The 12,047-nt window shown below is 38.9% G+C and overlaps 1 protein-coding gene across 1 annotated transcript in view; it reads right to left on the bottom strand.

The window, feature by feature from the left end:
- Positions 1–2,324: 2,324 nt before the first annotated feature.
- The window catches only part of WNT2 (Wnt family member 2), a 60,997-nt gene continuing 51,274 nt past the window's right edge, over positions 2,325–12,047 (bottom strand). The window contains exon 5 of the mRNA XM_036761229.1: positions 2,325–2,554. Within this exon, the coding sequence (XP_036617124.1) occupies positions 2,325–2,554 (230 nt within the window). The remainder of the gene's footprint in view (positions 2,555–12,047) is intronic.

Here is a 12,047-nt window from a genome sequence, read left to right as displayed (position 1 = left end):
ATACCAGATTGTGAACCTGAGTGACTTAGAAGGATGCTGGCACTCTCAACAGAAATAGAGACTTTTGAAAGAGGGACGGGCAAGATAACGGGTTCTACTTCAGACATGTTGAGTTTAATGCCTACAGGACATCCAGCTGGTGAAGAGATAATGGAGCTCAGGAGACAGACTAGGACTGATGATGTAGATAGAAGAATCATCTACACAGAGTTGATAGCTGAACTCATGGAAGTTGATGAGTTCACAGAGAGAGAGTGCAGAGAGAAGAGAAGAGAAGAGAGCCCCAGGTTAGAACCTTTGAGTCCATCCACACTTCAGGGGTGGCAGATGGATCATGATCTGACAAAGGAAACTGAGAAGGAACAGTCAGACAGATATAGGTGGAGAACCAGGAGAGAGCTGTGTCATGAAAACCCAAAGAAGAAAAAGTATCCGGGAGAATAGAATGAATGGTCAACAGTGTCAGATGCTACAGAGAGCACTCCACTTTGCATTTACTGCCCTGCCTGGTTTCAACTCCATGGGACAAGATGCCCCATGCCAGGTACCTCCTGGTATCTCATCCCCTACCCTTCCCTGCCTCCTTTTGTGTGTCATCTTCCCTTTTTAGACTATAAGCTCCTTGAGGACTGTCTTTTTTATTAATTGTATCCCCAGTGCTTAGTATAGTGCTTGGCACATAGTAGGTGTTTAATAAATGTTTATTGGATTGGAGAGATCAAGAAGGAGGAAGACTTAGAAGAGGCCAACTTAAGAGACAACTAGAGGGAATACCTATCCTGATTAAATCAATGATTTCTTAAAATTATTGCAGTGTGCCTATTGATGGTATGTTGCTAGGATTAATTTGCTGTACTGGAGATTATGCTTAGAACAAGAATCTAATAGCCACAGATAGCAAGGAATATTTTCATTCATTTCACTTCTCCTTCATCTAGCTTAACAGTCAGCCTTGTCATCTTCTGTAAATGCCATTTTTTAACTCAAAGCAGGAGATGACTATTTGCATACTAATATTCCCATAATTACAGCTGAGCCACTTTAATATAGTTCTCGAAGTTCATTATTTTTGCAATATAATACATTATGGTTATGGAGTTCATAAGCAAGGCTATGTGTCATTTGCCTTAGGTCAGGACCACATAATTTCCTAATCATCAAACAAGCATGATTAAAATTAAATGCAATGGGTGTTAAAACTGTACTTTTAGTACTGCTGGTCCTCAGAGGCACTCCTTATACCATTTGGGCCATCCTTTTGCAATCTGTTTATGCTCAAGGCTTCCGCAGTTATTGGGTTAGTTATGGAAACCTTGTCATCAGCATTTTCATTCCTGGCCCTGTCATCCCAAGAGCGATCATTATCGAATTGTTCCAGTTATAAGACTCCATGATTCACATGGCAAACACCAAACAGGAATTTGATTCCCATTTTTCTGGCTCATCTGTACAGAAGCATCATCAGGTGCTCAATCATGAAATCCTTGTCTTCTGTAATTACCTTACCTGAGAAGCAGAAAACATTGCTCTTATGTATATGTTTATTGGGAAAGAAGAAAGTCCCTCTCCAAATGAGTTTTTCATGTCCCAGGAATTTCAGCATCTTTCCAGAGAAGATAAAATATTCATTTTTTCACCTAAGGTATGCTATGATAGGGAATTAAAATATCACTCAGCATGAGCTTTCCCCATTTTATTACACTGGGTACTAATGCTGAATTCAAATGGCCTTGGGAAAACATACATTTCAAATTTGCCGTGTATTTAAACCATGTTAGTTACCAATTACCAGATGATACGGGCGTCTCTTAAAATCTCTTGATCAGACCAAAAACAACAAAGTAAAAAGGCTTGTCATGATCTTCTGGGAAATATGAGATAATTTAGTGGAAGTTGTATGAAATTCTCATGAGATCACTTAACTGTGAGCATTCAGTTGAAAGACAGAGAAACATCATTTGAACTCTTTTCTTCCCTGGTCAACTTTTTAGGGGAAGTTTGGGTACAGCAAAGACAAGCTCTATCTCTTCTCGCCCACCTCCCCACAAAAAACCCCTCCCAATAGTACAAAAGACCTCATGATATTCCATAGCTATGTTACAGGGAAGTGTTACAACCCAGTAATGTAAATAGAATAGGATATAACTTATATGCACTACACAGTCCTGGAGGCACCCAGGAAGGGAGAGGTGGTTTCTGGTGAGTCAAAGTGCCTGCCATACACTTTAAGAAACATGCCCCCCTGGAGGGGAACCCCAAAGTCCAGTGTCTCTGCAGATCAGATTGAGTCCCAGGGGAGAAAAGGCAGCTGGTTGATGTGTGGGTCATGTGGGTGCCACCCAGTCGGGACTCTTGGGGGCTTTGCACGTGTGCACGTCCACCACCTCCAAACAGTCCTGACAGCGCACGGCACAGCACCAATGGAACTTACACTCGCATTTGGTCATTCGGGTGACTCGGGATGTGTCGTAGCCCCTTCCACAGCACATGACTTCACAGCTGTCCATGCCACGGGAAGTCAGGTTGCACACACGACCTGCAGTACCCAGGGAACCTAGAAAGAAGTCATGGAAGCTTCATTACGAAGGGGAGATGGAATTTGCAAAATGATAAGAGGACCGCCAGGGGCCCACATGGGACTGGGTTTGATAATGTCTGTAAGTGACTTCTATGGGCCCTTCCCGCTCTACATCTATGACACTAAGATCATATACCTCATCAGAGACTGAAATGAAGGAGGAAAAGTAATAAAACAAATGTATAGTCAATCTTCAATGTTTGTGCATTTAACTTTCATGACTTCAAGCACTGTGTAATTTTATTAGTAACCTCATTTTCACTTTTGCATTGGCAACCATGCACATTCCTGGCTATGCACAGTAGAGAAAAAATGAAAGGCGTGATGCAAGCAAGTTTGTGGAGTGGCTGGTCTCCTGCTAGATGCTTCTCTCGTCTTGTTCACTCTACCACTGTAAAAAGTTCCACATGCATTCATTCCATGTTTTCATTGTTTGCCTTTAAAAGTCAAATTTTGTGTAGTAATTATGCATGTCCTTTGGGCTCTAAGCCCAAGCATGCAAAGTCAATGATGTGGCTCAGTGAGAAAATAAAAGGGTTAGATAAATTTCAAGCTAGAACGTCTTCAGCTGCTGGTGGCGTGAGTTTGGTGTTAATGAAGCAACAATTTGATATAAAGCACAATGCCCTTCACCACCATCCGACACAAGTGGCAGGTAAGACTAATGTTTAAAAAAAGTGTTAGGTTTAGGAATTTTATTTTGTTGTACAGTAATACTATAGATTTCATGCGTTCTGAAAACTGAGTATTGTCTGAAATCAATCATTTTTTATTGAGATGCTTGCACAAAAGAATTGTAGGGAATTATTAGTGAGAAAAATGTTTTACATGTTACCAATTTTATTTTGTGGACTGCATTTTATGGGCTATTTCATAGTTACTGTATTAGAAAAAGTACACATTATCAGAATTAGTGTTTGGTTATAAAGAATTGCATGCAGAAAAGTATTTTTAAGCAATCTCTTGCAGCAAGCTTACAGTTTTTGGTGGTTGTGGGCATCTAACCCCCTATTTCCCATAGGTTCAATGTAATAACATTTGTGTTTTTGACTTTCATGCCATTTTCTAGGAACATTACCCCTGCAAAAATCCAGGATTGACTATACCAAAAAGTAGACAAAAGAGAAAGCAAGAGTAGCTGTGGAGTCCTGAGCAAACAGAAAATGTAAGAGAAACTCCAAGGATTTTTTTTTTTTGCTTTTTGTTTGTTTGGTTTTTTTATTTAAATACTGTTCCGTTACTTCAGAGCTAATACAAACCAAGGGGTATCTTTCTTCCTTTCTCCTCCCAATGTCCCATCCAATTCTTTTTCCCTTCCTTTTGTTCCATTTCTCCCAGATTAAAAACAATAGATGGACAGGGGAACCTGGTCATAGTACAGAAGGGAAACATCTTCATTCCTTATTCTGTCTGCCTTCAACTCTTGATAATGGTGGTTAGAGTTTCCTATGAATCCATCATTGTTCAGAAACTTCAGATTCCTCCCATGAAGACTCTTCTGTTTCTTTCTAGATATGATTGGTGCCAAAGGGAAAGTTAGTATGAATGAGAAAGAGTCGAGAAATGGAAGTGGAGGCAGAGTTTCTCTGAGGACATCACAGGAGAATGCCTTTGATTGGTTTAAAAGGAGAGGATGCGTATGCTTCTTTTTTCCACAATGGAACATGGAGATTCACAGACAGTCCACAGATGTCACTGATGTCATCTACATAGGTAGGAGCCCCTAGGAGATTATTCATCATCGGTGAGTAAATATGGTGTAAGCACTTGATCACATTAGCAATTTAGAATATGAAATTCACATTCCTGGTGAATTCATCCACTTTTATTAATAAATATGATAAATTTTCTAGGAGGCAGTTTATCCTGAAAAGAAAGGAAGATAATCCATTTGACTTCCTTTTGGAGTATTTCCACAGGTACCCATTCTCTCACAATGATATTAAGAGAAAACAGAGGCAACTCCAGGAGGGACAAGCTATTTATTAATGGAGAAGCATCATTGCATAAAGGATGGGGCACTGGACTAGGAGTCAGAAAGAAATGAATTCATAATCCTGCCTCAAACACTTTTTGGGCAGGTTGCTTAACCTCTGTGTGCCTCAGTTTCCCTATCTGTAAAATGAGTTGAACTTAATGATCCTAAGGTCCCTTTCAGCTCTAAATCTACGATCTTATGACTCATGTCAAATCCAGAAAAAAAGAAAATAAATTCGTTTTCAGTTCTTTGGTTTCTCACATATAAAGGATGAGCTCCCTCTCGTCAAAGATAGAAGACATCTTTTTCTCCAGATCTTTCTGTCTAATCATTTGGTGTTGGTCCATACCTATAGCGTATCAAACATCTGGATGAAAGTGGTTAAAAATTTAAAGGTTTCCAAATATCCATATTTGATGTAAAGAAGACAAACGATTAGACAACAGATAATTTCCTATTTTCATCTAGATTTCTTATCCTAAAGAAGTATTATTTAAGGTTAAAAGTCAATGAACCGCACCTTCACTCTCCTTTTCATTTTTCTTCTCTTCAGCAATGATTCTAAGGGAATTCTTCCATGAAGAATTGTACCTGATCACCCTTTTGCCCTCTCCAGTCATATGCCTGAAAAAGTATCACTTAAATTTTAGGATCACAGATGGAGTACTGGAAGGGACCTTTGAGTCCATCTTACCCAACACCCTCATTTTATAAATGAGGAGACAGAGGATGAGAGGAGTAAAGTGACTTGTCCAGGGTCATACAGCTAGTAAGTGGAAGAACCAGGATTGGAGCCCCAGGGCCTCTGACCCCAAATCTCTGCATCTTCTGTAACATCATACTGCCTCTCCACAAAACTTTGCTCCTCAAAAACTACCTATTTTATTAATATTCACCAGGGCATCACCAGCATGAGATGGGGAGCAGGAACAAGGGAAGAGATGTTAGCAGAATCTCCATATCTGATCACTGCGCTGCCCTCTTCACTCAACCTAATCTACTTATTTGTGGCTTCCTGAGAAACTGGAGAAGTGTGGACATCTCTGGGTGTGTCAGTACTGGAACAGCAGAATATTTAGGCCAGTGTGGACACTTAACCCTTTGGATTTCGAAGGTGAGCACTCCTCCCAGATGAAAGCCTTCCTTGGGTGCAGGGTTATACCAGTGGGCCAATGGAGCTGATTTGTTTCTTGAAAAAGTTGTTTTTTGAACAGAACCAGGAGAACACTGTATACTGTAACAGCATTGTAATGATGATCAACTGTGAATGACTTAGCTACTCTGGTCAGTACAATGATCCACAACAATTCCAGAGGATTCATGATGAAAAATGCTATCCACTCCCAGAGAGAGAAAGAATGAACCTTGAGTGCAGACCGAAGAGTATTTTTTTCTGCTTTCTTTATTTTTTCTTCCTTTTTTGCGACATGGCTAATATAGAAATGTGTTTTACATGACTTCACACGTATAATGGGTATCATATTGCTTCTCAATGGGTGGGGGAGGGGTAGAAGGGAAGAAAAAAATTTGGAACTCAATTTTTTTTATAAAATGAATGCTAAAAAAATTTTTTTAAATGATTATTTTTTTCCCCTTAGAGGTCATTCCAAATTAAAGTACCACCTGTTCTTCTGCTAAGATTTCAGGCATTCAAAATTGTGTTTACTTTTATACCTACAGGTAAAAAGGAGGAAGAACTACTTATTTCTCACTACAGGCTGATTTTTTTTCTGAACAATAGCATGTTCATTCCTTGTTCAATTTATATTTCACATTAAAGGCTGTCATAACCTTTTTAAGACAAGTGTAAATTTATTGTTCACTTACACATTCATTCACTAAATTAATCAGGATTTTCAATGAGCTTCAAAGTTCTGGTACGCTCATGTAGACAGTCTATCTGACATTACTCACCACACTGTTCAAAATTCTATTCATAAGTTCTTTTTACATAATAATTTTACTGTTTAATAACATGCCTTCCTCACGACAACTCTGAGGTACAAATAGAATCATAAAACTCCAGAATTGGAAAGGACCTCAGAGGTCCAATTCCTAAGTATGAATTCCCTGTAAAACATCCCTAACCGGGGTGTGCTGGTAAATGTCTAACAACTGGCATGCTAAAAAAATTCCTTTACTCTGCATTGGCATTTCTCCATCACTTTCTTAAGTCTAGGCAATCATCAAAATATAAGTCAAGCCCTGATTTGCAGTGTTTGTTGATTTCTGAGGTGCAAACGTTTCACAGTGAAAATATAACAACAGCTATAGGATCTGGCTCTAGTCCTTAACCCATAGTCACCCAACCTCTCCTTGGAGATCTCCAATACCTAGGAACCAATTACTTCCTGAGGTAGTTCATTCCATTTGGGAACAACTCTAATTGTTCTGAAGTTTTTTTCAATATTGAATTGAAATATGCCTCTATGCAAGGCCATCCACAGATCTGAGTTCTGTTTTTTTAATGGTTATTTTGTGGATAAGGAAACTGAGACTCTGAGAAGTTAATTGACTTATGGTGTTCATATACTAGAGCCTAAGTATGAGAGCCAATACTCAACCAAGTCTCCCAACCCTAAATCCAATGGTCTTCCCATTATAACAATATGTCTCTTGAAAATGTTCATGTTTCAGTGCATACTAAACATGAAAAGCTACTCTGAATTTTCAGTTTACATTTCTGAACCCATTTTACAATCTACCTGCCCTATTAAACTCTATTGGCTTTAAATCAACAAGTTATTTATCCAAACCATGTCCAAAGGGCTATAAAAATGTGCATACCTTTTGACCCAACAATACCATTTCTAGGGCTATATCCTAAAGAGATTGCACCAGTGGGAAAGGGACCCCTATGTACAAAAATATTTATAGCAGCTCTTTTTGTTGGTAGCAAAGAATTGGAAATCAAGAGATAGCCATTAATTGGGGAAATGGCTAAACAAATTGTAGTATATGAATGTAATGGAATATTATTGTGCTATAAGAAATGAGGAGCAGACAGACTTCATTACAACCTGGAATGACTTATATGAACTGATGCTGAGTGAGGGGAGCAGAACCAGGAGATCATTATACACGATTACAAACACATGGTTTTCTGTAAGGACTAATTTTGATAGAGTTGACCTCTCTCATCAATACAAGGTTCAAAGACAGCTCCAAAAGACTCATGATGGAAAAAGCTATGCACATCCAGAGAAAGAATTATGGAGTCTGAATGCATATTGAGGCAAACTATTTGCTCTCTCAATAATGTTCCACATGTTTTGAAAGTTTGCAAAATAATTTGAGCAAACACAGTCACATTAAAATAAGTGTATGGCCTCTGAGGGTGAAAATGTCATCTAAAGACAGAAATCCTGATAGGTTTCTTTTAAAATCAGCTTCAATACTCTGTAGTCTCATTGTGACTTTTCTTCATCTATTGGAGTCTTTGGTTCATCTTTTTTTTTTGTCATATGACTTACAGGGCTATGAAACGAATGAATGCAATGAATGGAACTCAATAGTCTAAGGCTTTCTTTTGCGGATGTTAGAGGTCTATTTACTTGTCATAATAAGTGTTGAAAAGGTGGCATATCTTCCATCTTATAATTTTCTTCTTAATCCAGGTCTCCATCTGGATCAAGGAAAGAATGGATCTGGTGGGAGCCACTATGCTGAGGGAGGGATAAATCGTGAAGACAGTGAAAAACTATGTAGTGGAAAAAGTGCTGAAATGTGGCAGCACAGAGCATGGGTTCAAATACTAGCTCTGCTCTTGACCATGTATGTGACCTTGGCAACACACTTTAGTATCTTTGACTCTATTTTTTTTTAATCTGAAAAATAAAGAAGCAGGACCAAGAAGATGAGATTTCCTCAGCACTCTTCTCTGGCCGGATGACAAATGAAATACAGTTCAGTTTTAAATATCACATCTAAGAAAGGATATTGATAAGCCTAGAGCATCAGTCCTCAACCTCTTTGGCCTCAGGACTCCTTTACGGTCTTAAAAATTCTTGAGGACCCCCCAAAGAGCTTTTGTTTATGTGGATTATATCTCTCAATATTTAGCATATTAGAAATCAAAATGTTTTAGTGTTATGAAAATAATGGCATGGACACCTTGTAATGGCCTCAGTTACTCTAAGGGACTTCATACAATAATACTTTAAGTATTTACAATACTTTAAGACCTACAGAGCTAGAGTGTCCAGAGGAGAGAAACCAAGATGATGAAGGGTCTCACGTTGGTGCCATGTGAGGATTGGCTGAAAGAATTGGGTGGAAATTAGTCTTTTAAAAACTTTAAAAATTTAAATCTTTAAAAAAAATCATTGGACCTATAATTTCATAAGGCAAGGGAGGTCTGGCGATGAATATCCTCTATTGATAAAGATCTGTTCTTTCCTCGCAATTTACAGTCATAAAGTTACCTGGAACATTGAGAGAGGTATAGTGAATTGTCCAGGGTCACAAAATCAGTATGGCAGAGATGGGACCCAGGTGTTCTTATCTTTGAGGCTAGTGCTCTATCCATCATGGCACACTGCTTTTTGGAGAAAGCTAATGGAGACATACTTTCTAGCTTTCAGTATTTGAAGGGCTGCCATATGGAAGAAGGATTCAGGTTGTTCTCTTTGGCCCCAGAGAGCAGAATTAGGAGCAATAGGTGCAAGCTGCAGAGAAGCAAATTTAGGTTTGATAGAAGGAAAAATTTCCTAATAATTCGAGTCATCCAGAAGATCTGCTCCAGGAGGTGGCTGGTTCCCCCTCACTTGAGGGCTTCAAGCAAAGGTTGGAGAATTACTTTTGGGTGGATGATAGCCTGGAATACTGATCAGATAATCATTTAACCAGATGACCACTGAGGATCTTTTCAATTCTCTAATTCGGTGATGCTATCATCCTTGTTAAGAGTTATGAGTGTGAAAGACCAAAGTGTTTGATCACATCCCAACAAATGCTGAAACTAAGTAGTCTTGATCCCTAGAAAATGATGCTCTCCCCAACATTGACTAACTTTATAAGCCAGAAGTGTATTGATTTATACCAGGCTAGTTTAAAATAAAACAAGTTAGAAAAACAAAATAAAAATAAAATAAAAGAGGGAATAGGACTTGCTGAGTGAGCCATAAATCTTTGATCCAATTAACCATATCTACATTTTTTCAGTCTCACATAAGATTAAGAAGGTTGAATAAAAAGCTACTTTATGTTATAAATTATAACTTGTACAATACTATATTTGTTTTGAGACTCACTCTTTCCACTTATTTTGACAGATGAATAGTCCCCCATTCTGACACATACAACAGCTCACACATCCACACAGTGAAAAGAAATCAAAGGAATTCAATTTTTATTAGGGTCCAATTAGTCCAACCATCTGTCCCTCCTTTGGTAATAAAAATGAAGAGGGAAGCTTACAGGGAAGGAAAAAAGGACTAGGAGATAACCTTCCCTCCCCCTCTCTAAGTGATAAAAAGAATATAGTTAGGTTTCCCCGAGTAAAACATTTCTGTCTCCACTTCTATGCGTGTTTTTGACAGCAGAGAAGGACCAGAGGGCTTCGGCTAACAGTTCCCAGATTCACACCTCAGAGAACCAGTGTTAGGGCTCTTCCCGTGGAAAGGACCCTGTCTTTGGAAATTCCTTTCACTCCCCACTGACAGAGGCCTGTTATATCGACCTTTTAGGTCATACTTCAAGATCCATTTAAGCCAATGGGCACTTAATTATCATGTCTATTTTGGTGGTTTATCAGAGATACTTCCAGTTGACTTAAATATTGGCATTAATGACACAAGCTTACTAACTGAATGGGAGAGAACCAAAGATAAATGGAGAACCACCCCACACTCTCATACTTCCTTTGCTCAGTGCCAGCTCACAACACCAACTTCAAAACTCAAACCTGCTAAAAAGCCAAAGTTTCAACTTAACAGAAAACATTTTTATTTCACAAACTCCTATTTTAGAGACAGATTTAGCAGGTAAACATATTATGTCAAATTGACCTACATTATGAATTCAAAAGGTCTTATTTTATTTCCTACAACACCTATACCATTTAAAAAATGCAACAAACAAGCAAGGAGTCATGAACCCATCTCAGAACTGAAGGGAGTTGAAACTAAGCAGTTTTATAGGGAAACAAATTATCCCTAAGTAGGGATATAAAGACAAAAATGAAAATGCTGTTGGCGTCAGGGAATTTCCATTCTTTGGGGGAGTTGGGTGGTGAGGATATATAAACAGACGAAATACAGGATTTTCTGAGGAAGAAGGGAACAGGGGAGGCAGGCATCAGGAAAGGATTTGTATTAGGAGGGGGCACCTGAGCTGACCCTTGAAGGAATTCTTAGAGATGAAGGTGGGGAGGGAGGGCACTCCAGAATTGGGGGATGGCCTGGGAAAAGGTACCGAGATGGGAGAGGGAATGTTGAGTTTGGGGAACAGCTAGTAGTTCAGTTTGTATGTGTGGACAGGAATAATATGGTGGTGCTAGGTTGTGGAGGGTTTTAAGTAGAGAGTTTGTACTTTATCCTAGAGGCAAAGTTGTGGATGATTTTTTTTGCGGGGGGGGGGCCAGAGAATGACATTGTCAGAATTATTTTTCAAGAATATTAATTTTGTGTGTTTAATAGGAATGTATGTGTAGAGCCCAAATCAGATTGCATGCCATCTTGGGGAGGGAGGAGGAGAAAATTTTAAAAACAGGAATACTAACTTTGCAGCTTGCAAAGGATGAAATGGAAGGCGAAATGACCGCAAGTAGAAAGCCAGATTAGGAGGCTATTACAACGGTCAAGGCAAGAGATGATAAAAGTCTCAACTCCTTTGCCTGGATTTCAAGGTTCTCCATACTCTGACTCTACCCAACCCATCCAATCTTTTTCCTCACTACTTCCTAACAGACTCCCTCCACACTTGTCAAGCAGATCTTTTTGCTGTTGCATGAATTCATTATGTTCATCTTTGCTTTCATGTCTCTGCTTGTATTCTTACACTTGACTGGAATGCCCTCCCTTCTGCTCTATTGATACATACTCTTCAAGACCTAATTCAAGTCCCACCTCATCCATGAGGCCCTCTCTGACTCATCTATAACTCAACCTTCCTCTCTTCTGAGTCTTCTGAAAGGTTAGGTTGAGGGACATAGGGCTGTTTAGCCTGGATAAGAAAAGTCCTACAGGGCACATGGAAATTTTTAAAGGGTGGTCATGTGAAGAAGGATTAGACTTATTATTATAATATATTAATATTATATTATATATTAATATATATTAATATTATTATTAACCTTAGAAGGAAGAACTAGGTCCAAGGGATGGAAATTATAGGGAGGCAGACTGTGGCTCAACCTAAGGAGAAATTGTTGGGCATGGGAGTACACATCTATAATTCCTGTTACTGAGGGAGGCTGAGGCTGGTGGATATTTTTATTTCAGGAGTTCTGAGATTTAGTAGGGCTGAAGTCAATCATTTTTTTGTCCTAAG

This window comes from Trichosurus vulpecula, chromosome 5 (genome assembly GCF_011100635.1).
Source record: "Trichosurus vulpecula isolate mTriVul1 chromosome 5, mTriVul1.pri, whole genome shotgun sequence".
Classification (NCBI taxonomy): domain Eukaryota; kingdom Metazoa; phylum Chordata; class Mammalia; order Diprotodontia; family Phalangeridae; genus Trichosurus; species Trichosurus vulpecula.
This window is presented reverse-complemented; position numbering and strand designations above follow the sequence as displayed.